The sequence below is a fragment of the Hyperolius riggenbachi genome, chromosome 9 (genome assembly GCF_040937935.1).
Source record: "Hyperolius riggenbachi isolate aHypRig1 chromosome 9, aHypRig1.pri, whole genome shotgun sequence".
In the NCBI taxonomy this organism is placed as follows: Eukaryota; Metazoa; Chordata; class Amphibia; order Anura; family Hyperoliidae; genus Hyperolius; species Hyperolius riggenbachi.
This window is the reverse complement of record NC_090654.1, coordinates 22,929,667-22,952,327: the sequence shown is the minus strand read 5'-3', so window position 1 is coordinate 22,952,327 and position 22,661 is coordinate 22,929,667. Positions and strand designations below refer to the sequence as shown.

At 44.9% G+C, this 22,661-nt stretch overlaps 1 protein-coding gene across 1 annotated transcript in view; it reads left to right on the top strand.

Moving 5' to 3' along the window:
- Nucleotides 1-22,661, top strand: part of LOC137532027 (arf-GAP with dual PH domain-containing protein 1-like) — a 39,405-nt gene that overhangs the window by 1,110 nt on the left and 15,634 nt on the right. The window contains exons 2-7 of the mRNA XM_068252118.1: nt 5,421-5,551; nt 9,149-9,240; nt 11,929-12,011; nt 13,962-14,074; nt 18,235-18,381; nt 21,315-21,398. Of these exons, the coding sequence (XP_068108219.1) occupies nt 5,421-5,551; nt 9,149-9,240; nt 11,929-12,011; nt 13,962-14,074; nt 18,235-18,381; nt 21,315-21,398 (650 nt within the window). The remainder of the gene's footprint in view (nt 1-5,420; nt 5,552-9,148; nt 9,241-11,928; nt 12,012-13,961; nt 14,075-18,234; nt 18,382-21,314; nt 21,399-22,661) is intronic.

The following is a 22,661-nucleotide window of genomic DNA, read 5'->3' as shown; positions in this document are numbered from 1 at the left end:
ACCACCAGGGGGGTCTTAGGGTTAGGCACCACCATGGGGGTCTTAGGGTTAGGCACCACCAGGGGAGTCTTAGGGTTAGACACCACCAGGGGAGGTTTAGGGTTAGGCACCACCAGGGGGGTCTTAGGGTTAGGCACCACTGGGTGGTTCTTAGGGTTAGGCACCACCAGGGGGTCCTTAGGGTTAGGCACCAGCAGGGCGTTCTTAGGGTTAGGCACCACCAGGGGGTTCTTAGGTTTAGGCACCACCAGGGCGTTCTTAGGGTTAGGCACCACCAGGGGGGTCTTAGGGTTACCGGAGAAGGGTTCTGTGTGAGAGTAAGATTAAGTTTAGTTGTAGTAAAATATCGGTAATATTTAACAATGTTTTACTATGCTCATGACGACTGTAAATATATTTAGTTTTCATGGTTATAGACGATATATATTGCCCTTTTAATACTGTTATTTTAACATATGCATTATTCTATCTCGGATAAAGATGAAGAAACAATAAAATAATTGTTATAGTCAATATCTTAAAATTTCGGCTATACCCCACATCATTTTTTTCATGGCGCCCTTATTTGATATATGCCAGTTTTTTACCCAGTATATAAGTTAAAAAAACACACTAGAGCTTGTTGGCTATGAAGATCTTTTGCACAGTCACACCCCCCTCCCCTCTCCACAAAACAGAACAGGCTTCCAAGAGCGTGTCTGTACAAAGATCGGTCACAGCAAAATATTTTTGGGCAACAATTGCTGAACATATATCGGTACCTTTAGGGTGAGACTGAGGATGTGTATCTACAGATATAAAGTTGAACTAAACCAGTTATGAACAAGCCCTAAGGGTGGCGTCTATGCAGTTCAGGGGATCTCACCCTTGTTTTAGTCAGTGAACAGCTTGTATAACAGTGTAAATTTGTTGTCCCATCAAATTAACTCAACTCACAGCCGTTAATGTCTAAAGAGCTGGCAACAAAAGTGAGTACACCCATAAGTGAAGAAAGTCAAAATGCTGCCCTTAAAGAGAACCAGAGACCACGATAAAGATGTTATACATACCTGGGGCTTCCTCCAGCCCCATAAGCCTGGATCGCTCCCACGCTGCCTTTCTCCGCTGCCTCTATCCGCCGGCACCGGGTCCCATCATTTCGGCCAGTCGCCGCAAGTGCAGTGCGCTCCCTCTGTACTGCGCAGGCGCATGTGTACAGAGCCGGAGGGAGCCCCTGGGCATGCGGAAGAATGGGCGCGTCCGGCGGAAGTGACAGGACCCGGTACTGGCGATAGAAGCAGCGGAGGATGATGGCGTGGGAGCGATCCAGGCTTATGGGGCTGGAGGAAGCCCCAGGTACGTATAACATCTTTTTTTAATTTTTTAGAGAACGTTTGTCTCTGGTTCCCTTTAAGTGTCAATATTGTGTGTGCCCACAATTATTTTTCAGCACTGCTTTAACTCTCTTGACTATAGAGTTCACTAGAGGTGATGTTGGTGGATGTTCGAGGTCTTGTGCTCCTCCCCCTTCCATATGAGGATGCCCCACAGAAGCTCAATAGGGTTTAGGTCTGGAGACCTGCTTGGCCAGTACCTTTACCTTCTGTTTCTTTAGCCAGGCAGTGGTCGTCTTGGAAGTGTGTTTGGGGTCATCATCTTGTTGGAATACTTCCCTGCGGCCCAGTTTCTAAAGGGAGGGGAACATGCTCTGCTTCAGTATGTCACAGTACATGTTGACATTCATGGGTCCCTCAATGAACTGTAGCTCAGCAGTGCCACCAGCACCATGCAGCCCCAAACCATGAAACTCCCACCACCATGCTTCACTGTAGGCAAGTCACTCTTGTCTTTGTACTCCTCACCTTGTTGCCGCCACACACCTGGCACCACCAGAACAAAATAAGTTTATCTTGGTTTCATCAGACCGCAGGACAAGGTTCCAGTAATCCCTGCCCTTAGTCTGCTTATCTTCAGCAAATTGTTTGCTGCCTTTCTTGTGCATCATCTTTAGAAGAGGTTTCCTTCTGGGAGGACAGACATGTAGACCAATTTGATGCTGTGTGCAGCGTATGGTCTGAGCACTGACAGGCTGACCCTCCACCCCTTCAACCTCTGCAGCAATGATGGCAGCACTCGTGTCTTTTTGCAAAAGACATCCTCTGGATATGCTGATGAGCGCGTGCACTCAACTTCTTTGGTCGACCATGGCAAGGCCTGTTCTGAGGGAATCCTGTCCTGTAACACAACCCAGCCTGCAACCCTGTATTAATCTGAGACACAACTATGCGCTTTGAGTCCTATGGGAGAAAAGCGCTTTACAAATGGTATTGTATTGTATTGGTAAGCCGCTGTATGTCTTGGCCACTGTGCTGTAGCTAAGTTTCAGGGTGTTGGCAGTCTTATAGCCTAGGACATCCTTATGTTGAACAATTGTTTTTTAAGATCTTCAGAGAGCTCTCTAGAGTTCTAGAGACAGAGTTTAGATTATGTAGTATACTACCAGTAGTATTATGGCCCATACTCACGGGCTACAATTGTCGCCGCAACCACGTGGCGTGCGCGTGTTGCGGCGACAGGTCGCCCGTGAGTATGGCGCGCGCACCCTGAACCATCGCTCGTCGCTGCTGTCGCCAGGCGATTGGCACGGTCAGTCGCCTGGCGACAGTTGCCACCGCAACTTCGCCGCAACTGTCGCTAGTCCGCGTGTGTATGCGGACTAACGACAGCAACCTCTATACAGAACACGGCGCTCCGGCGGTGGGGGGAGGAACGTTGGGGACAGCTTCCTTCGCACCGCTGATCCCTCTTCCGCGTGTGTACGCGGAGGGACCTGGCGAGAAGCTGTCGCGCACATGCTCACGTGTGCTAACGACAGGCCACAAATGTAGCCCGTGAGTATGGGCCATTAGGTTTGTCTCACACTGGTACTCAGCAGGGAGTGGGTGTTTTTTGGGCTTCCGGCACACCAGGCAACAGCCTGGGGGTGAAATTCTCACTAGACATATGTATGAGAACAGAACATCCCTTTTTAGTTTGTATCACCCCACCCAATTCCCATTTGCTTGTGATTGAGGGGGGTTTACAAGGACAGTCTAAAGGGTGTTCAAAACAATATGCACAATCTGCAGGGAGGTATATCAGAGTGGAAGAACATACCACCATGGCCTGGTCCAGAGTCATTTATTACGAGTGGACCATAATTTTTTTAAAATCAGTTAATTTTATTTCAACTTCACATTTCCCAAAGAATATTATCTGCCCAGTTCTATGTTTTCCTTGGTCAAATGATAATGAGTTGGTCCTCCAAGAGGCCTTCTAATAGTTTGTTTGGTCACTATGAAGGTAAATGAGACTTTATGCTGGGAATACACGATGCATTTTTGCGTTCGTTTTTGCCGTCGTTTTCGCTTTCGTTCGATTCTACTCTCGATTCACTGCTCGATTCTCCTCTCGATTCCTTATCTTTTCTTATCAATTACATTCACTTGAATGAGGAGAATCGAAACGAAAGTAGAATCGACCAGATCCAACAGGTTGGAATTTATCTATCGAACCCATCTATCTAAAGTAAAAACTTAACGTGTATTCCCAGCATAAAGGTAGCCATACATCTAGCGATGATGGGCAGATTCGACCAAGACACAGATCTCTCTCTGATTAAATCTGATTAGAGCAGGAGTGTCAAACTGAAATACAAAGTGTGCCGAAATTGTACACTGGGACCAACCTCAATGTCTACTGGCCACCTTCCTCTCTTATAAAGTTCTCTGGTGTCTAGTGGTCCTCCCTCCCCTATACAGTTCAGTATGGTGTTTAGTGCTTTCCCCCTACCTCCTCCATATGGCTTCCCTGGTATTCTAGGACTTACCCTCCAATATAGCTTCCCTGGTGGTCTAGAGAGGACCAAAGCGGGGAAACCACTTAAGGGCCAAATTTAATGGCTCTGAGAGCCGGACTTCGACATGGATTAGAGAGAGATCTATCGGCTGCCCAAACACCGCAGGCCAATTCCCGATCTATTTTGGCATGAAATCTCTTGGGAATTGGCCAAGTCCGCCGCCTCGCCACTGCATTTCCCCACCAGTGTAGAAATATGCCCTATGTTTGTGTCACCCACTGCACATTGCCCATGTGTCTTCGGAATCCCCCGCTCTGCCATTAGCGCTATACATGCCGCTGGCGCAAAGCACACGGTGCGTCTGTGATGTCACACACATGCTGCGTATATACCGCTATTGGAAGATCGGGATGTCTCAATGAATGATAGGTAATGTATAATTGCACACATGTTGGGCACATTTATACACTGGTGGGGGATGCAGTGGCAAGGCGGTGGATTTGGCCAATTCTCGAGATTTCATGCCGAAATCTATCGGTAACCGGCCTGCGGTGTATGAGCAGCTGACAGATCTCTCTCAAGGTGGTCATACATGGTACAATTTTTTAAAAAAATTTCGATTAGATAATTTAGTTCGATTATTCCGTTAGAACGAATAGAAAGATTTTTCCAGCATGTGATTTTTCTCGAAAAAAACTTGATCATCGTTCGAATTTCTTGATCGAAAAAAAATATATTTTCAACTTTCATTAGATTAGATCATTTAGATCGCATAAACGGGAAAATCGAACGTTTTTATTGTATCGTGTATGGGCACCATCAGAATGATGAGCATGTGTGCCAGGTAACTGGTATTGTTTTAATTGAAATGAATATGACCTCTATAGGTCCTTCACCTCTGGTTACTTATCAAAACTAGAAGATTGATAAAGAAATGATTGATACACGCCGTGTAATTTGTTCATGTTCTTTGATTCTCCGTAAGCCTGCAGGTGATCATCTTTACTACTGGCTGACATGAAAAAGAAAAACGGACAGCACAAACTGCCCTAATCTATAAACACCCCCACTAACAATGTGACATGCTAAACATTCCAGGCTTGGAGCATGATGGACAGGCTGTGGGAGAGGTTTTAAAGGAGAGGTGATGCTCTTGAGAAGTCCTGGATGCGAGAGGGAGGTGACTGAGCTAGAGGTCTCCTTTAGCATGGCCACCTTCATGGCCGGCCTTTGACCTGAGCGACTGGAGGGTGCCGGCTTCTAGGGGGGTGCGCCGCGCGTGATGTGCATTCAACTGGCCCTGACCGTATTTCTACCTGCGTGTGCGTGCGCGAGAAGAGGGTAAATAGGGGAAAGGGCACCAAAATCTGGATATGCTCAAGGCGCAGTGAAACCTAAGGCCGGCCCTGGCCAACTTCTCTCTGGACTTGTCAGCAGGAGGGTTTTGTATCTGGAATCTGATTTATGGGTGATTGCTGTAGACATTATATAAGGTTCAGGAGTTGGAAATCTGCTCTCGACCCAGATCGATGCATGTATATTTGGATTTTTATTCAATTATAGTATCTAGAGCTAAATCATTATAAACCTCTTTATCTGCCAGATCCCCAATGGGCCTCCAGCACGCTGGGCATCTTCCTATGTGTGACTTGTTCTGGTGTACACCGAAATATCTCCGCCATCAGTAAGGTGAAGTCGCTCAGCATGGCCAAGTGGGAGGAGGAGCAAATAGAGGTAAGATAAAAATGATTACCTTCTTAAAGAGAACCTGAACTGAAAATAAAATGTCAAAATAACCATACACAGATCATACTTGCCTCCCGTGTATTCTACTCCTCAATCTCTCTCTCCTCTCCTGCGTTCCTTTTGTCCACTATGATCAATGGAATTCTCCGTCCTCCATTTTAAAAATGGCCATTACCCCATAACAGCTTCCTGGTCAGCACACTATTAAACTGTAATATCACTGACTTGAGCCATATGGAAACATGGACATTACCTTACACATTCAGTTGTAACTGACAGCTGCTGATATACAACTGACAGCAACTGGTATATTTCAGTTCTGACAAAATATTGTCAGAACTGGAAAGGATCGCTGTAAGAAGAAAATGGTGAGCTTCTGAGAGGAACTGACGGTGAGGTTAGCATGTAATATTCATTTGCAGCTACGTCGTGTTTATTTTAAATAATTTTATTCGCTTCAGGTTCCCTTTAAGGTGCCGTCAGACAATGTATGGGCAGATTGACCAAGAGACAGATCTCTCTCTGATCCAATCCAATCAGGGAAAGATCTCTTGGGCGTCATAAACCGCAGGCCAATTCCCAATCAGTTTTAGCATTAAAGGAGAACTGAAGTAAGAGGTATACGGAGGCTGCCATATTTATTTCCTTTTAAGCAATACCAGTTGCCTGGCAGCCCTGCTGATCCTCTGCCTCTAATACTATTAGCCATAGCCCCTGAACAAGCATGCAGCAGATCAGGTGTTTCAGACTTTAAAGTCAGATCTGACAAGACTAGCTGCATGCTTGTTTCTGGTGTAATTCAGATACTACTGCAGAGAAATAGACCAGCAGGGAAAGAGGGTATTATTATTCATTTAGAAATTACAAGTTCCCAAAAGTACAGTTTTTTGCTTTGAGAGCTGACTTTGCATTTTATTCATAACTGGTTTTATTCATTAGTTATTGAAGGCAGAAATGCTTTCTGTGTCTCTCTGTGTCCAGGAGCTTCTGCACAGTCAGAGAATGTGTCACATTCCTCGCTTGATACAATTAGGTAAACACAAGATAACATTATCTCCACTTCTGATGTGTCCAGATTTCACTGCACTGAACCTTCAAGTCCTGTGTGTAACCCTTTGAATGCTGTTCTAGTAAAAAAAAAAATGCTGGTAGTATATAATATGCTGTAAATAATATTTTAGAGCACAGAAGAAATGCTGGCTTTCATTCCGCTTTAAAGGGACTCAGAGCTGGATTAAACAAAACGTTGTATACATACCTGGGGCTTCCCCCAGCCCCATGCGCACGGATCGCTCCCACGCCACCGTCCTCAGTCTTCCCGCAGCGCCGGTACCAGGACCCCACACTTCCGTCAGTCGTGGCCAGCTACGCAGGAGAAGTGAGCCCTCTATTACAATCAGTGAGAAATATTGATTGTAATTTTGGAATTAAAAAGAAATGTAAAAAATTGGATGGTGTGTGGTCACCTTAAGCCTCATACACACGATACAATTTTCCATCGGATCGACGGATGATCTGATAAGATATTGCATCATGTGTAGACGTGCATTTTGTTCCTGATCGATTTTGCTTTGATAACTACTCAAAATCGCGTTATCGATTGGAATCCGATCGGACCAGTCAGAAATGATCTGATTGATTCATCAATCTGATGCAAAGTTGTACCATGTGTACCCAGCTTTAGACTGTGATGAACATATGACTATGGTGAGAATTAGATTGTGAGCTCCTCTGAGGACAGTCGGTGACAAGACTATGTACTCTGTAAAGTGCTGCAGAAGATGTCAGTGCTATATAAATACATAATAATAATAATAATATGGTAGGACATTAGATTATGACTATGGTAGGATTAGATTGTGAGCTCCTCTGAAGACAGTCAGTGACATGACTATGTACTCTGTAAAGTGCTTTCAGAAGATGTCAGTGCTATATAAATACATAATAATAATATGGTAGGACAGACTATGGCTATTGTAGGATTAGATTGTGAGCTCCTCTGAGGACAGTCAGTGACATGACTATGTACTCTGTAAAGTGCTTTCAGAAGATGTCAGTGCTATATAAATACATAATAATAATATGGTAGGACAGACTATGGCTATTGTAGGATTAGATTGTGAGCTCCTCTGAGGACAGTCAGTAACATGACTATGTACTCTGTAAAGTGCTGCAGAAGATGCCAGTGCTATATAAATACATAATAATAATAATATGGTAGGACATTAACCACTTTACCCCCAGTGGTGCAGATTTCTCTGTCCCTTTTTCCACCCTGTTAACACCAGGGACGGAGAAATCCGCACCTGACGCCGCTCCCGCTGCTGTCCGCGCTCTCGCTCGCTCGGAGATCAATGAACGGGAGAAAACGTTCCCGTTCGTTTATCCAAACCCCCGCAATGATCAGCTGCTTCTACGAGAAGCAGCGCAATCATTGTGAAAAAAAAAGTTTCCCAGCCTCATAACACTTCCTGCAAGCGTCCTTCCGGACGCTTGCAGGTCGCACAAACAAAAAGTTACTGTGGTCATCTTGTGGCCAAATAGTAAAACTACACCCTAAAGCATTTTTCATATACAAATACATTAGTTATACACTAAAAAGTAACTCATTACCTCCCACACACCCCAATTTTTTTTTATTTATTTTTTTAATTTAAAAAAAAAAAAAAAATTACAATTGAAAAAAATACATAAATAGTTACCTTAGGGACTGAACTTTTTAAATATTTATGTCAAGAGGGTACAACACTGTTACTTTATAAACTATGGGCTTGTAATTGGGGGTGGACGCAAAACTGAAAAAAATGCACCTTTATTTCCAAATAAAATATTGGCGCTAAACATTGTGATAGGCACATAATTTGAATGATGTAATAACCGGGACAAATGGGCAAATAAATTTTTAATGGGTTTTAGTTACAGTAGCATGCATTATTTAAAAACTATAAAGGCAGAAAACTGAAAAATAATGAATTTTTTCCCCCATTTTTTCCTATTTTCCCATTAAAACACATTTAGAATAAAATAATTCTTGGCATAATGTCCCACCTAAAGAAAGCCTAATTGGCGGTGAAAAAAACAAGATATAGTTTATTTCATTGTGATAAGTAATGATAAAGTTATAGACGAATAAATGGAAGGAGCGCTGAAAGGTGAAAATTGCTCTGGTGCTCAAGGGGTAAAACCCCTCAGTGGTGAAGTGGTTAAACTATGACTATGGTAGGATTAGATTGTGAGCTCCTCTGAGGACAGTCAGTGACATGACTATGTACTCTGTGAAGTGCTGCAGGAGATGTCAGTGCTATATAAATACATAATAATAATATGATAGGACATTAGACTATGACTATGGTAGGATTAGAGTGTGAGCTCCTCTGAGGACAGTCAGTGACATGACTATGTACTCTGTAAAGTGCTGCAGAACAGAAGTTGTCAGTTTGTGAGGTGAAATGAAAGCTACTAGCTATGCTAGTGATACACACACCTGTTTCTCTTTGTTGAAAGTTTGTGGAGCCCTGTTATAATGCTTATTCCTATAGTATTACATTGTTTAGTTATTTGAGTTTATTGTCCCTTTGTTTTCAGTTCCTAGAGAAGCATGGGAATGATGCAGCGAAGGCCACATACGAGGCCCACGTACCTGTGTACTACTACAGACCTACACACCTGGACTGCCAGTAAGCAGACGCTTCCTGTCTGTGCACACATGACTCAGCCGCTGAGAACCGTCATAGTAACTTATCATCTATGTATCATATCCTTGTGTCCTGTATTATCTGCAACACACGCTGCTAGTGCCCGGCACTTCCTGTTTTCTTCTTATTTTCACATTTAAAGCGAACCTGAACTCCGAACTTCCTTTCTGCTGTAAAAGATAAGCAACAGCATAATAAGCTTTAAAGGAAAGCATTTCTTTGTTACAGCTGATACAAATCCTGCAATAAATCTGCAGTGTGTCTACTTCCTGCTTTCATGGAAGTAGACATAGTGTTAACACTCTGTGTTTACAAATTAGCTGCTCTGCCATAGAAGACAAGATTCCTGAGCTGACACAGCTGAGAGATCAAGTAACAGTTGTGATTAGTGATGGTCATGTCTAGGAGATGTCATGGAGAATCATGTGACTGGCTCGACCAGCTGGTAAATTTGCAAAGCTCTGATTTGCTGCGATCACATCCTGCTTCAGCACATGATCATGGCTAGTGAATCAGAGACTTGCATATCTATCAGCTGACCAAACTGATCATATGCTCCTCCATGAGTTGCCCTAGACATGACCATCACTAGTTGAGATTAGTCACAAATAGGGGGGTGGGGGTGGGGGGGATTAAACAGACTAAACTCTCTAAATACAGACAGGGTGCATTACTCTGTTTTTCTTCTGTCCTGTGCAAGAGTTCAGGTCCACTGTAATGCTTTATTGAGGGACATACTGAGAAAAATAAAACAAATAGTGTACAAGCATGCCTTGAAACCTTGAATACACCACATCCACATAACTGTCTGATGCTGGGTACGTTTATTCCCGCATAATCGAGCCGCGATTCCGGCGCGTCCCCGCTCGTCCCCGTGGGCACTTCCTTATCTTCCACTCGTTTCTTTTGTCCTGCCCGCCGGTATCGAGCGCGGAATCGATTAGGCGGGGTATCGACATGTCAATTATCAATCGAGCCATCAGCGACTCGATTATGCGGGAATAAACGTACCATGTATGCCCAGCATAACATGGCATGAACTGGCAGCGGGGAACATTTACCTGCTAACTGTATCCAAATTTAGGCATAGAATAAAGTCGGTACAACAAAAGACAACAGACATAACCTTCACACTGTAAACCGGCGTTAGCGGTGTGGTCACAGCACCATCAAAAACAGGCCTTCTGGTATTACTGCGTTAGTACGCGGTAATCCCCTTCTGGCCTACAGCCCAACAGGAAGTGATGCTTGCTTGCGGTTACTTTCTGTTTCGGGAATATGTAAGTGCACAGAAGTGTATTGTAAAAATACACTTCCGCGCATGCATGCCGCACCGCCATCATTATCATTTTTTTAAATCCTTGCGTATCCATAGACTTGCATGACTTATGGTCCCCCGCAGGTCATAGCAGAGGTCACGCGGTAACGTCGGTATGCACTCACGGTAGATTGGCGATTTCTGGCGCACCACACCGCGTGCTGTATGTACGCACTGTAGGCTTTCATTGGCATAGCGGTGAGGTGCGGTGAAATGACCCACCATAGCTGTAGAGTATGCCAAGAGAACACCCTGTGCAGGGTGCTTAAAGGACAACTGAAGTGAGAGGAATATGGAGGCTGCCATATTTATTGTCTTTTAAACAATGCCAGTTACCTGGCAGTCCTGCTGATCTTCAGCCTCTAATATATGACTAGATTAGCTGTATGCTTGTTTCAGGTGTATGATTTAGACCAGTGGTCCTCAAACTTCGGCCCGCGGTCCGAATGCAGCCCAATGAGGCTTTTGCACTGGCCCCCAAATACAAAATGTATAACTTATAGATGCGGCCCACTGCATGTTTAAATAGCGGCTCGCATATAGAATAGCAGTGCTGGCTCCACCCGTCCACATGCTGTAGAAGCCAGTAAGCAGTTATTTGCTCGCTTCCAATTCAGCATCAGGTGACACTGTTGTCCAATTGGAGGGCAGGTTGTCACCTGGGTATGCTTCACTGTCTGCTGCACAAAGATGCTCTTCAGGCGCCGCATGACTGAATGGCTGCTGCTGAGGGTTCTCCTCCGGGCATGATTGGGGGGAATCAATACCTAGATTCAATGTAACGTTTTTCAACATTTGATGTATGTTCCGGCCCCCCGACAGTCTGAAGTATGTTGACCCGGCCCTTGACCGAAAAAGTTTGGGGACCTCTGATTTAGACACTACTGCAGCCCAAGAGATCAGCAGGATAGCCAGGCAACTAGTATAGTGTAAAGAAGAACTGTAGTGAGAGGTATATGGAGGTTGCCATATTGATTTCCTTTTAAGCTATACCAGTTACCTGGCAGCCCTGCTGAGGTATCTGCCTGCAGAATCACACCAGAAACAAGCATGCAGCTAATCTCGTCAGATCTGACAAAAATGTCAGAAACACCTGATCTGCTGCATGCTTGTTCAGGGGCGATGGCTAAAAGTTTTAGAGGCAGAGGATCAGCAGGGCTGCCAGGCAACTGGTATTGCTTAAAAGGAAATCAATATGGCAGCCTCCATATACCTCTCACTACAGTTCTCCTTTAAAAGGAAATAAATATGGCAGCCCCCATGTCTTTAATTTTTGTATAATTTCTTACGATGTTTTCATCCTATGCTTCCTTGCCTGTACTCCATTGATGACACTTTGTTTGTACTTGCAGGGTGCTGCGGGAGCAGTGGATTCGGGCTAAATATGAACGCAAGGAATTCATGAAGAAGGTGGACTTGGATGGGTTTTCTAATGGTAAGTCTAAGATTCATGCAGCTGACGCAGAATCCACAGTGGTGTTTTTATTGAAGTTGTGGTCCAGTTTATAAGTATGCAAGCTACATTGGGCAAGATTCACAAAACTTTTCTTGATTTTTCTCTCCTAGTCTTATCTCATGATTTTTTTTCAGGGCCGTATGTACCATAAGGCGCATTAGGCACAGGCCGTGGGGTTACACACACACCCGAGGGGGCCGGCTCAGCAGGTGGAGTCGGTGCTAGCACAATTTCCAATAGATTTCATGCTGTAATCTATTGGAAATCACTCTGCAGTGTGTGGGCAGAAAATAATAGATCTTTCTCCGCCTAACCCTAAACCCCCTTTCCTAACCCTATAATACTGAAAATGATAACTTTCAAAAATGAATCATTTCTCAATAGTAGCAGTAAAAATGTCAAAAATTATAACGTTCTAATTTTGAAAAACGATAAAAAAATTTTTAAAAACTATACCGTTGTAATCTTCATATTGATAATTATTGGGCGCCCAATTTTCTACTTTGGGCGCCTTATAGCAGATATTTGCATTAGCGCCGAGGCGTAGCTAGGCTTTTCAGCACCCGGGGACAAAGACAGTTTTTGCGCCCCCCTCTGGACAAATTGGGCATGGCCATACATCAGAATGTGGGTGTGGTCATGGGTGGAGCTAAATATACACATGCTGTTTAGATAGCTAGTTGTGCCTCCCTTCCCATTTAGACACGTAAGCCACACCCCTAGCCACACCCCTGACCATGCCCCCACCACACCCCTAGTTATGCATAAAATAAAGACTTCATCAGAAAAAGATGTTGTTTTATAATTCAAGCCACACTGGTCCTTTCTATCCTGGTTCATTTTCCTTCATAGTAACATTTTAAAATTAGTAATATATCAATGTAAAGGATGTGAATAAAGTTTAGAGTCAATCAAACACATTTTTAATAGAGAAATGCGTACCGTATATTTACATAGAAAGTGGGACAAAGTCCTGAAAGAGGGACAAATGAGGAGGACAGAGGGACTGAGCTCCCAAAGAAGGACAGTTGGGAGCTATGTCTTAAAGCGGACCCAAACCGAATATTTTTTTAATTCAAAATATTTAGTTGCACCACTCTGACCCATACAAAGATAAATAAGCACTCCTTCAAGCCTATGAGCATTTCAGTGCATGCTTTTCACCCTTCTCTTTTCATAACTAGGGTTTATACAGGTGGCAGCCATTAGCAATTCCTCCTTTGCCAGACACCACCTACTCCACCAGTCTGCCGGATTCTGTCCCGGCAATATGAAAGGAAGGGAGGGGTTCCTCCAATAAATGTAAAATATTTTATATTTGTCGTCATGCAGCTGAAAAAAGGCTGCTATATATTATTATAATTTAGAAAATAGATTTTATTTCTGAAATCTTGTATTTTTAATTTGGGTCCACTTTAATCCATTTCGGGTGTCCCCCATGCTGTCTGTACAACATAACAACACACATGTCCTCGGGTGTTTTGTACCCCAGCATTTGTCTTCAGGGCCGGATTTAAGCCAAGGCCACATAGGCCATGGCCTAGGGCACCACAGGATCAAGGGCGGATGGGCAGCAGGCTATAGTAGGGGGAAGGGAAGGGTCACCTGGATACCTATACGGGAGGGAGGAGGGTCATCAAGATATCTACATGGAAGGGGTGGGAGGATCATTTGGCTTCTTATACTAGAGGGAAGAGGGGTCATTGGGTTATCTAATGTGGAGGGAGGGGGGAGGGTCATCTGGCTATCTATACTGGAGGGGGACGGTTGCTGACAGTGGCCTTGGGCGGTAAAGAGTACAGATCCGGCCCTGTTTGTCTTGTACCCCACTGTTTGTATTGTAATGTTTCTCTCTGATGCTGACATAGTAAGTACAGTCTGATGAGCTATATTCACCAGGTATGAGCAGAGCTTTGCTTTCCCTTGCAGGAGTGAAGCAGGGGACCCTCTTGAAGCGTGGACGAGATAACGGACAGTATTTGGTGAGGAAGTTTGTCCTCACGTTGTTGGACGGCACCCTGAGATACTTCATAAAGTCAGATGTGAGCATTGGCCACAGCGAGAATAACGTGTGTTCGTAAAGAAAATTATGTATTTGTTTCTAAGCATCTCCATTTTAGGGATGGTCGGAAATGCCAATTTCCGATTCCGCGGTAAATCCGCATTCCGCCATTGCCAAATACCGATTCCGCTTTCCGCTACCAATTTCCGCATTTCAATGCTAAAGTCGGCGGATTTTTACTGTAATGTAAATGCAGAAAATAGGCAGATGCGGATTTTCTGCATTTTACATTACAGTAAAAATCCGCCGACTTTAGCAGTTAATAGCAAATCCCCCTTAAGTCCTAGAAACACCAAATTTTCAGGGTTTATTAAGCAGAATCTCCTGAACAAGATGCAAAAAAAAGTTTTCAAAAAGACCTTATAGTTTTTGAGAAAATCGATGTTAAAGTCGGGCGGAATTTCCGCGATTTTCGGCGGAAATTTCCGCGATTTCCGGCGGAAATCCGCCTAACACACTTGCATTACCGATTTCCGCATTCCGATGCGGAAATGCAATTTCCGATCGGAATTTCGGAAATTGCATTTCCGTGGAATCCGAATGAGCATCCCTACTCCATTTACAAAGAGCATCCCAGGCCTGATTCACAAAACATTTGTGAGTGCTGACAGCACAGGTGAAGTGATCAAGTGGTACAAAAATCACTTTCTGCGGGAGCTAACACTGCGGGTGAGGGAGGGCTCCCAGTGGGCCCCTCTGGTTCAAGGGCCCTGCTACGGATGCGGCCTCTGCATCCCCTATTGCTACTCCACTGGTTATGTGTAAAACATACTGTATGTTGCTCCCATTATGTGCGTTGTGGCTGACCACCATGAGCACAATGGCCATCATTCATAAAAGGCTGTGCGGTAAAAAAAATATCTGGTCGGGAAAATACCGCATTTGGTATTTTAGACTTCTGTGTGCTAATTCATAAAAATCTTTACAGCTGTGATAGAATTGCGGGGATTTACCAAACTAAACTGGCGGTAACATGAGAAGAGCAGCTGTCAGAGTCATAAGGGGGGGCCGGGAGTGCGACCCGCACCAGGTAGGGTGACAGAACGGCAGAGCAGGGGTGATGGGGGCGCCGTGATGGAGGGGGAGCCGCGGCCACACTGAGTGAGATTCAGCTGCTGGAGGGGAGCCCGGCTTCCCCCCTCTTCCTCTCCCCGGGGCTACCCCCCCCCCCCCTCTCCTATGCAGAGATAGCGCAGCAGGGAAGCCTGTATTAATAACTCACCTTCCTGCTCGCTCCAATTGCCACCTCTCATCTCTGCCGCTGATCTCCCCATAGCTGCCTGATAAACACTCTACTTCCTGCTTAACAGGAAGTATAAAAGTGTATATCTGCGGCTATGGGGAGATCAGCGGCAGAGATGAGAGGCGGCGATTGGAGCGAGCAGGAAGGTGAGTTATTAATACAGGCTTCCCTGCTGCGCTATCTCTGCATAGGAGAGGGGAGCCCTGGGGAGAGGAAGAGGGGGGAAGCCGGGCTCCCCTCCAGCAGCTGAGTCTCACTCAGTGTGGCCGCGGCTCCCCCACCTTCACCTACCTACCTTATACTCAAGGCACCTACCTATCAAATCTATACTGGGGGCTCCTACCTATCTAACCTATACTTGGGGCTCCTACCTATCTAACCTATACTGGGGGTACCTACCTATCTAACCTATACTGGGGATACCTACCTATCTAACCTATACTGCAGGCACTTACGTAGCTAACCTATAGTGGGTGCTCCTACCTATCTAGCCTATAATGGTGGCACCTACCTATCTAGCCTATACTGCGGGCACCTATCTAACCTGTACTGGTGGCAACTATAATGGCTATCTATATCGGAGGCACCTACCTAGCTAACCTACACTGTGGGCACCTACCTATCTAACCTATACTGGGGGCAACTATATTGGTTGCCTATATTGGAGGCTCCCACCTAGCAAACCTATACTGGGGGCTATACCAGGTGCACCTGCCTATCTAACCTATACTGCGGCAACTATACTGGCTACCTATACTGAAGGAACACACTGGGCTAACCTATACTGGAGGCAATTATACTGGCTACCTTTACGGGGGGAACCTATAGCTGGCTACCTGTACTCGGTGCAACTAGACCTGGCTAACCTATACTGCTATAAAAGAGAAAACCGAGAGCCCAATATGGTGCAGTATGTTAAGATTATTGTGTCAAATGGTTAAGTGAGAAAAATTATACTCACAAACATGGGTTACCATACAGGCAACCACTATAAAGGCAGGTGAGGAGATTAGGCCTGTCCTCACTCAGGGCTAAGAAGTCGCTCTCTGTAGAAAAGAATCGAGATAGGGGGTAAACTCCCCTCCACCAAGAGTGGACACTGTGTAGTTGAATGTGGAACAGAGGCGCCAGCAGGATAAAAAATTCGTAAAACCTCTAAAAATGGTTGGAGGAAGTGGTGGGCTTCCCTCCCTAAAGCAAACAAGAGGCGCTAAATCCGTTACTCTAGAATTCCTGTTGTCCCCAATTTTGCCTGATGAAGCGGGCTTGACCTGCGAAACGCATTGCATTTTTGCTTGGAGTACCATTCAATAAATGTGTTAATTTATATGAAAAACAGGATCTCTTGTTTGCTTTAGGGAGGCAAGCCCACCACTTCCTCCAAGCATTTTTAAAGGTTTTACGAATTTTTTATCCTGCTGGCGCCTCTGTTCCACATTCAACTAACCTATACTGCGGGCACCTATACCCAGCTCCACGGGGGGGTTGCAATTTTTACACCCTCGCACTGGGTGCAATTTATCCTAGAAACTGCCCTGCGCACCCGGCACTCTCTGCCTCCGCCGGGACCTCATGCTGGGTCGCAGCGTGAGGTTCCAGTAATGCAGGAGGGGGGGGGGGGGGGGTCGGTAAATTAGCAGCACCGGGTGGTCTGAGTTGTTACATTTCTCAGTGCAGAGACAGCTTTACAATAAAAGAGGCATCCCAACTTCTCTTTAGATGTACATGTTTTGTTATACTGCCTCTGCTTGCTGTGAATCTGCTCTGAATCTGTCTATTAGTCTTTCTTAACAATCTATTTAATTGACACAGCTTAGATTTTCACAACCAGCGCATAGACATCTCAAAAACAGGAACCCAAGAGGTTAAACAGCCTATGGTATTCAGGGGAAGCCTTGTTTGTTCCGATCGCTCTGCTGCTGCCTGGGGGGAGATCTCACTGCTTCTGCTGAGTCTCCATTCACAGTCCAGAGCTCTTATCACTCTCTTATCACTACTTCAAAGCAGGCGGTATTTTCCGTGCCATTATCGACTTGACATGAATTGACATTTACGGACATGTGTCGAGGTAATTACCGCGCAAGGCGGTAATTTACCTCACTGCTCAGGAATCTCAACTTTTCATGCGGTAACTGCTTTTATGAATTGACATTTTGCTAAGTGCTCTGTAAAGTCAGCTGTTTTCTGCATTACCGAATGAATGATAGCTATTATGGCTAGCATTGACTGATAGCCATCAGTAAAAGCAGGAAGTTTTGAAACCGGATGATACCATTTACTGGCTAATTTAAAGGACACCTGACCTAAGGCAAAGCTACCCAACTAAGCACAAAGGTATGTCCATGCTGGAACCACATACCTCTGTGCCTTGTCCGTTCCTCTCCTTGTTCCCCCTCTTCACCATAATCACATCTTGAAAAATGTGACTTTTAGGTAAAGTCCCATTTACAGACAGGAAGAGGCAGGCTAGCTGAGATGATCCCTCCCATGACCCTCCCATTTCCTTCTCTTCCCTGCCCCCAGGGGTGGCCCTGCCATGAAGCGGACTGAATCACGTGATCAGGGCAGCGGACTGTAGGGGGCAGCATCAGCTTTACATTCGGCTTTTTCAGTCTCCCTCTCTGCTGCTTCTGCATGACTCACAGGGCAATAGGAAATCAAAAGGTTTCTTGCGAGGATATTTATGAATTCATGACAAATAGATAAGACCCTGGGTGCCGCAGAAGCCGTTTCAGTGAACCAACGTTACTTCCACAGCCTCGCAGGGTGATTCCGGGAAGAGAAATAGTAAAAAGTGACAAAACCATTACAGACGACAGAATGACAATGGTCCTCAGTAAAAGTGAATTCATATGCGTAGCTTCTTCTTCTGACTTTGGTCTCCATTTATGTTTCAGGCCAAGGAACCGAAAGCTGTGATTAAAGTTGACAGTGTTAATGCCACATTCCAGCCAGAAAAGATGAAACACAACCATGGCTTACAGATCACGTATATCAAGGATAACAGGGCCAGAAATATATTTGTGTACCACAATGATGGGCAGGTAAATCATCTGTATGTCATTACATGTGTGGGACCCGTAGGGTGCACTTGTTGTGTTCATATCTAGCAGGTGAGACTTGCTACTATGCCAAGTGGGTAACCCGGGCTTGTCAGATAATACCTTTAAAGGGGCACTACAGCGAAAAACTGTAAAGTGTAAAACATGTGCAAACATATACAAATAAGAAGTACATTTTTTTCAGAGTAAAATGAGCCATAACTTACTTTTCTCCTAGGTTGCTGTCACTTACAGTAGGCAGTAGAAATCTGACAGAAGTGACAGGTTTTGGACTAGTCCATCTCTTTATAGGGGATTCTCAGGGATATATTTGTTTTCAAAAGCACTTAGTGAATGGCAGTTGCTCTGTCCAACTGCAAAAAAAACTGTAGGGAACAGGGAAGCTGGCCAGCATTTTTTAAATCCTTTTTAGTGAATATCTTTATAAAGAATAAAAGCCTTGCTGAGAATCCCCTATGAAGAGATGGACTAGTCCAAAACCTGTCACTTCTGTCAGATTTCTACTGCCTACTGTAAGTGACAGCATCATAGGAGAAAAGTAATTTATGGCTCATTTTACTCTGGAAGAAACATACTTATTATTTGTATACGTTTGCACCTTTGAGGAGAAAAGAAAAAAAAGTTAAGGGAAGAAATGACATCAGGATTTAGCCTCAAACTGTGGGCAAAAGACATGGCCCCCACCAGGAACAGAATTCTCTTCATTTACTATATAAAATTCACTGAAATCAAAAGGTGGACAGTATAATACATGTGCTATGTAAGTAGATCAAGTGTTTATCTACTTATATATGTGTTTTCCCTGCCATAGTATGGCTAATCCTACTGCTTTAAGTACTGAAACATCTAAGTTATGCAGGTTCCAAGGAAACTGACACATCGGTGTCTGAACACTGAGCCTGTATAATGCTGGATACACACTATGAGATTTTCTGGTCGGTTTACTGTCAGATCGACTATTTCCAACATGTCCGATTTGCTTTTCGATCGATTTCCAAGCATTTTCCGATCGATTTCCGTTCACTTTAATGGAAATCGATCGGAAAATGCTCGGAACTCGATCGAAAAGAAAATCGGACATGTTGGGAATGATCGATCTGACAGTAAATCGACCAGAAAATCTCATAGTGTGTACCTAGCATAATTCACATTTGTCAGTAATTAAAGGGAGGAGTTGGAAACACTGGGCAGACCTTGGCAGTGATTTTCATGCCTGTAATCAGGGATGTGGAACTCCAGGGCAGAGGTCCTTTGACACCTGTGATTTACTGTAGGTTGTGAATTTCAACTTCAGGAGAAAAGTTATTGTTGGATAGTGTGGAAATCAGGCTCGGATTTACATCACAGGAGCCAATAGGCACAGATGTCCTGGTACCCTAGACTCTGCCCCCCATGAGGCTACAAACACCACCAAACTGCACCGCAAGTGTGCTGGCTGTCCCAGCTGTCGCTCCTGCCTTACTTCCCTTGCCCATCATAGGTAGCTACAGGTGCCCCTTAGTATTAGGTAGCCAGAAGTACCCTCAATTTTAAGCAGCTAGAAGCACCCCTTAGTATTTGGTAGCCAGGACTATCCTCATTATTAAGTAGCTAGAGGTGCCCTCAATTGGGTAGCTAGAGGTGCCACCAACTGAAGGGAGATCTCGCCAGTGGAATGCAGAGAGAGCAGGGTGCGTAACCTCTCACTTACACTCTCATCAAGACTCTGCATAGGGGAGGAGGGAGGGAGGCACTAGGGGAGGGAAGTGAGCCACATTTCCATCATCAGGCGCCTGTACTCATGTGCCTACAGTGCCTTAAGGTAAATCCGGCCCTGGTGGAGTTTTATTGTGGTCTGTGTCCACATCACCTTCTGCTATAGCAAAGAAGTGGGGGTAAGTTTCCGAGAGTGACAGAAAGCATGGTACACAACCACCAGGGTTCAAATTAAAGCTAATGGGAAGCCAAAAAAAACCCAAAACAGATACTTACCTAAGTAGAGAGAAGGCACTGGGGCCTATAGAGGCTTCCCATTACTCTCACGGTCCCCTTGTTCCCCCGCAGGCTCCTCTGTTTGAATCCCCCTCCACAGGATGCTTCGATAGTCTTCGGGAGCCAGAGTGGTCCTGAACACGGTCGGCTCTGAACTGCGCATTAGAGTGTGTGCAAGAGAGCACACGCTAGCACAGGTGCAGCACGGAGCGGCCCGTCTTCAGGGGAAGACTTCCCAAGCCTCCCTTCAGCAGCAGAAATTCGATCGGTCAAATTATTGAATACTGCTAATGGGGGTGACATCACTGGAAGGAGGGGCCAGGAGAGGAGCGGGAAGCTATAGGACCCAAAGCCTTCCCTCTCCTTAGCTAAGCATCTGACTGTGGTTTTTTTTTTTTAGCTCCCCATTAGCTTTAGGCCGCGTGCACACATAGCAGAAACGCTAGCGTTGCGGAAAATGCTGCAATTTTGCCGCAAATGGAAGTCTATGTGCCGCAGGAAAAAATGCATATGCGTTTTTGACGCATGCATTTTCAAAAAAGCTGGTTTTGTTGCATAGTCTTTAAAAACGCACATAATGAAAGTCAATGGAAACGCAATGGTATGCGTTTTTCTATGCGCAAATGCGTTTTGTACATGCGAACCGCAAATGCACTAAAATGCATGCAAAACCTTTGAAAAACGCATCTGCGGTTAAAAACAAACGCTAGTGCAAACGCAGCAAAAATGCAGCTAAATCGCACAAAAACGCACACAACATAAAATGAAACATAAAATGCAGCATTTCATGTTCTGTTATATGTGCAGCCTGCCTCAAAGCGTACCTGAAGTGGTGATAAATATTTCACAAAACTGCCATTATAGTTTTTTCTATGCTTATAGAAAAAAAAAAAAAAACCTCTGCCTTGTAATGATAAAACCTGTTCTGCTTCTTTTACCTGCAGGAAATTGTTAGCTGGTTTAACGCCATCCGAGCTGCTCAGTTTTACTACATGCAAATTGCCTTCCCTATGGCGACTGACAAAGAGGTATCCGTAGTGGTGGTGGCTGAATGGCAAGGGAATGGTTATATTAGATATTACAAATGTATGTATTATTATGGATTTATTTAACACTGAGATCTCCTGTAGCACTTTACAGAGTACATAGTCATGTCACTGACTGACCTCAGAGGATCTCACACTCTAATGGCATAGTCATAGTCTAATGTCCTACCATATTAATATGTACAGTATTTATATAGCACTGATGTCTTCTGCAGCACTTTACAGAGTACATAGTCATGTCACTGACTGTCCTCAGAGGAGCTCACAATCTAATCCTAGCATAGTCATAGTCTAATGTCCCTACCATATTATTATCATTATGTATTTTATATATCACTGACATCTTCTGCAGCACTTTACAGAGTACATACCCATGTCACTGACTGGTCCTCAGAGGAGCTCACACTCTAAACCTACCATGGTCATAGTCTAATGTCCTACCATATTATTATAATGTACTAGCCAACCCGCGTCGTAGCATACGCCGCATCTATCTATCTAATAGAGTACGTGCCTCAACCTTGAAGCAAGAAGAAGTAGGCTTTCCATGAGAAAAATGTATGCGTGCTCAAACACCAAGTTTAACCCTAGCAAGTCTGGCTTTGCAAATCCGGCCTAATTGGCTATTCATGAGGCAATGCTCATTGCAAATATGCATTTGCTTTCGCATGCCAAACTATGCAGGGTCCAAAAACCAATACCGCAAAGCGATCGCCCTGCGGGTATTAGTTCATGCTACATTAGCACTATCCAGGAGCGCCACGGGGAGGATTCCGAATGCCCCCATACAACCGGGGGGACTGCGGGGTCCCCAGGCTCTCTTACTGCCTGGGAAACCACAGCGGCACCCCGGAGGGGGAGGCTGGGGTGGCGCAGCTGCACCCCCCCCCCCCCAAGAGTGGTCAGCGCCGGGGAGAAGCCATCCGCACCCACCTCCCAATATTAAAAAACAGGCACTTACCTTAACGTCCATTGCGTTCTGCAACATGCACATTAACTTGGAGGCACCACATGAGAAAGGAGTGAAGCATGGGTCACCCCCGAGCTTTAGAGCTCAGGGTTGGCTCACATACAAACACTCCGGGGTGGGGGGGAGGGACAGGCGCAGACAACTCACTCCAGGGCTCACACCACCAGAGCAAGCCATCCACCACCTGCCTCCAAAGGATACAACTGCAAAAAAATGCTTTCCATGAGAAAAATTTTTGCGTGCTCAAACACCAAGCTTAACCCTAGCAAGTCTGG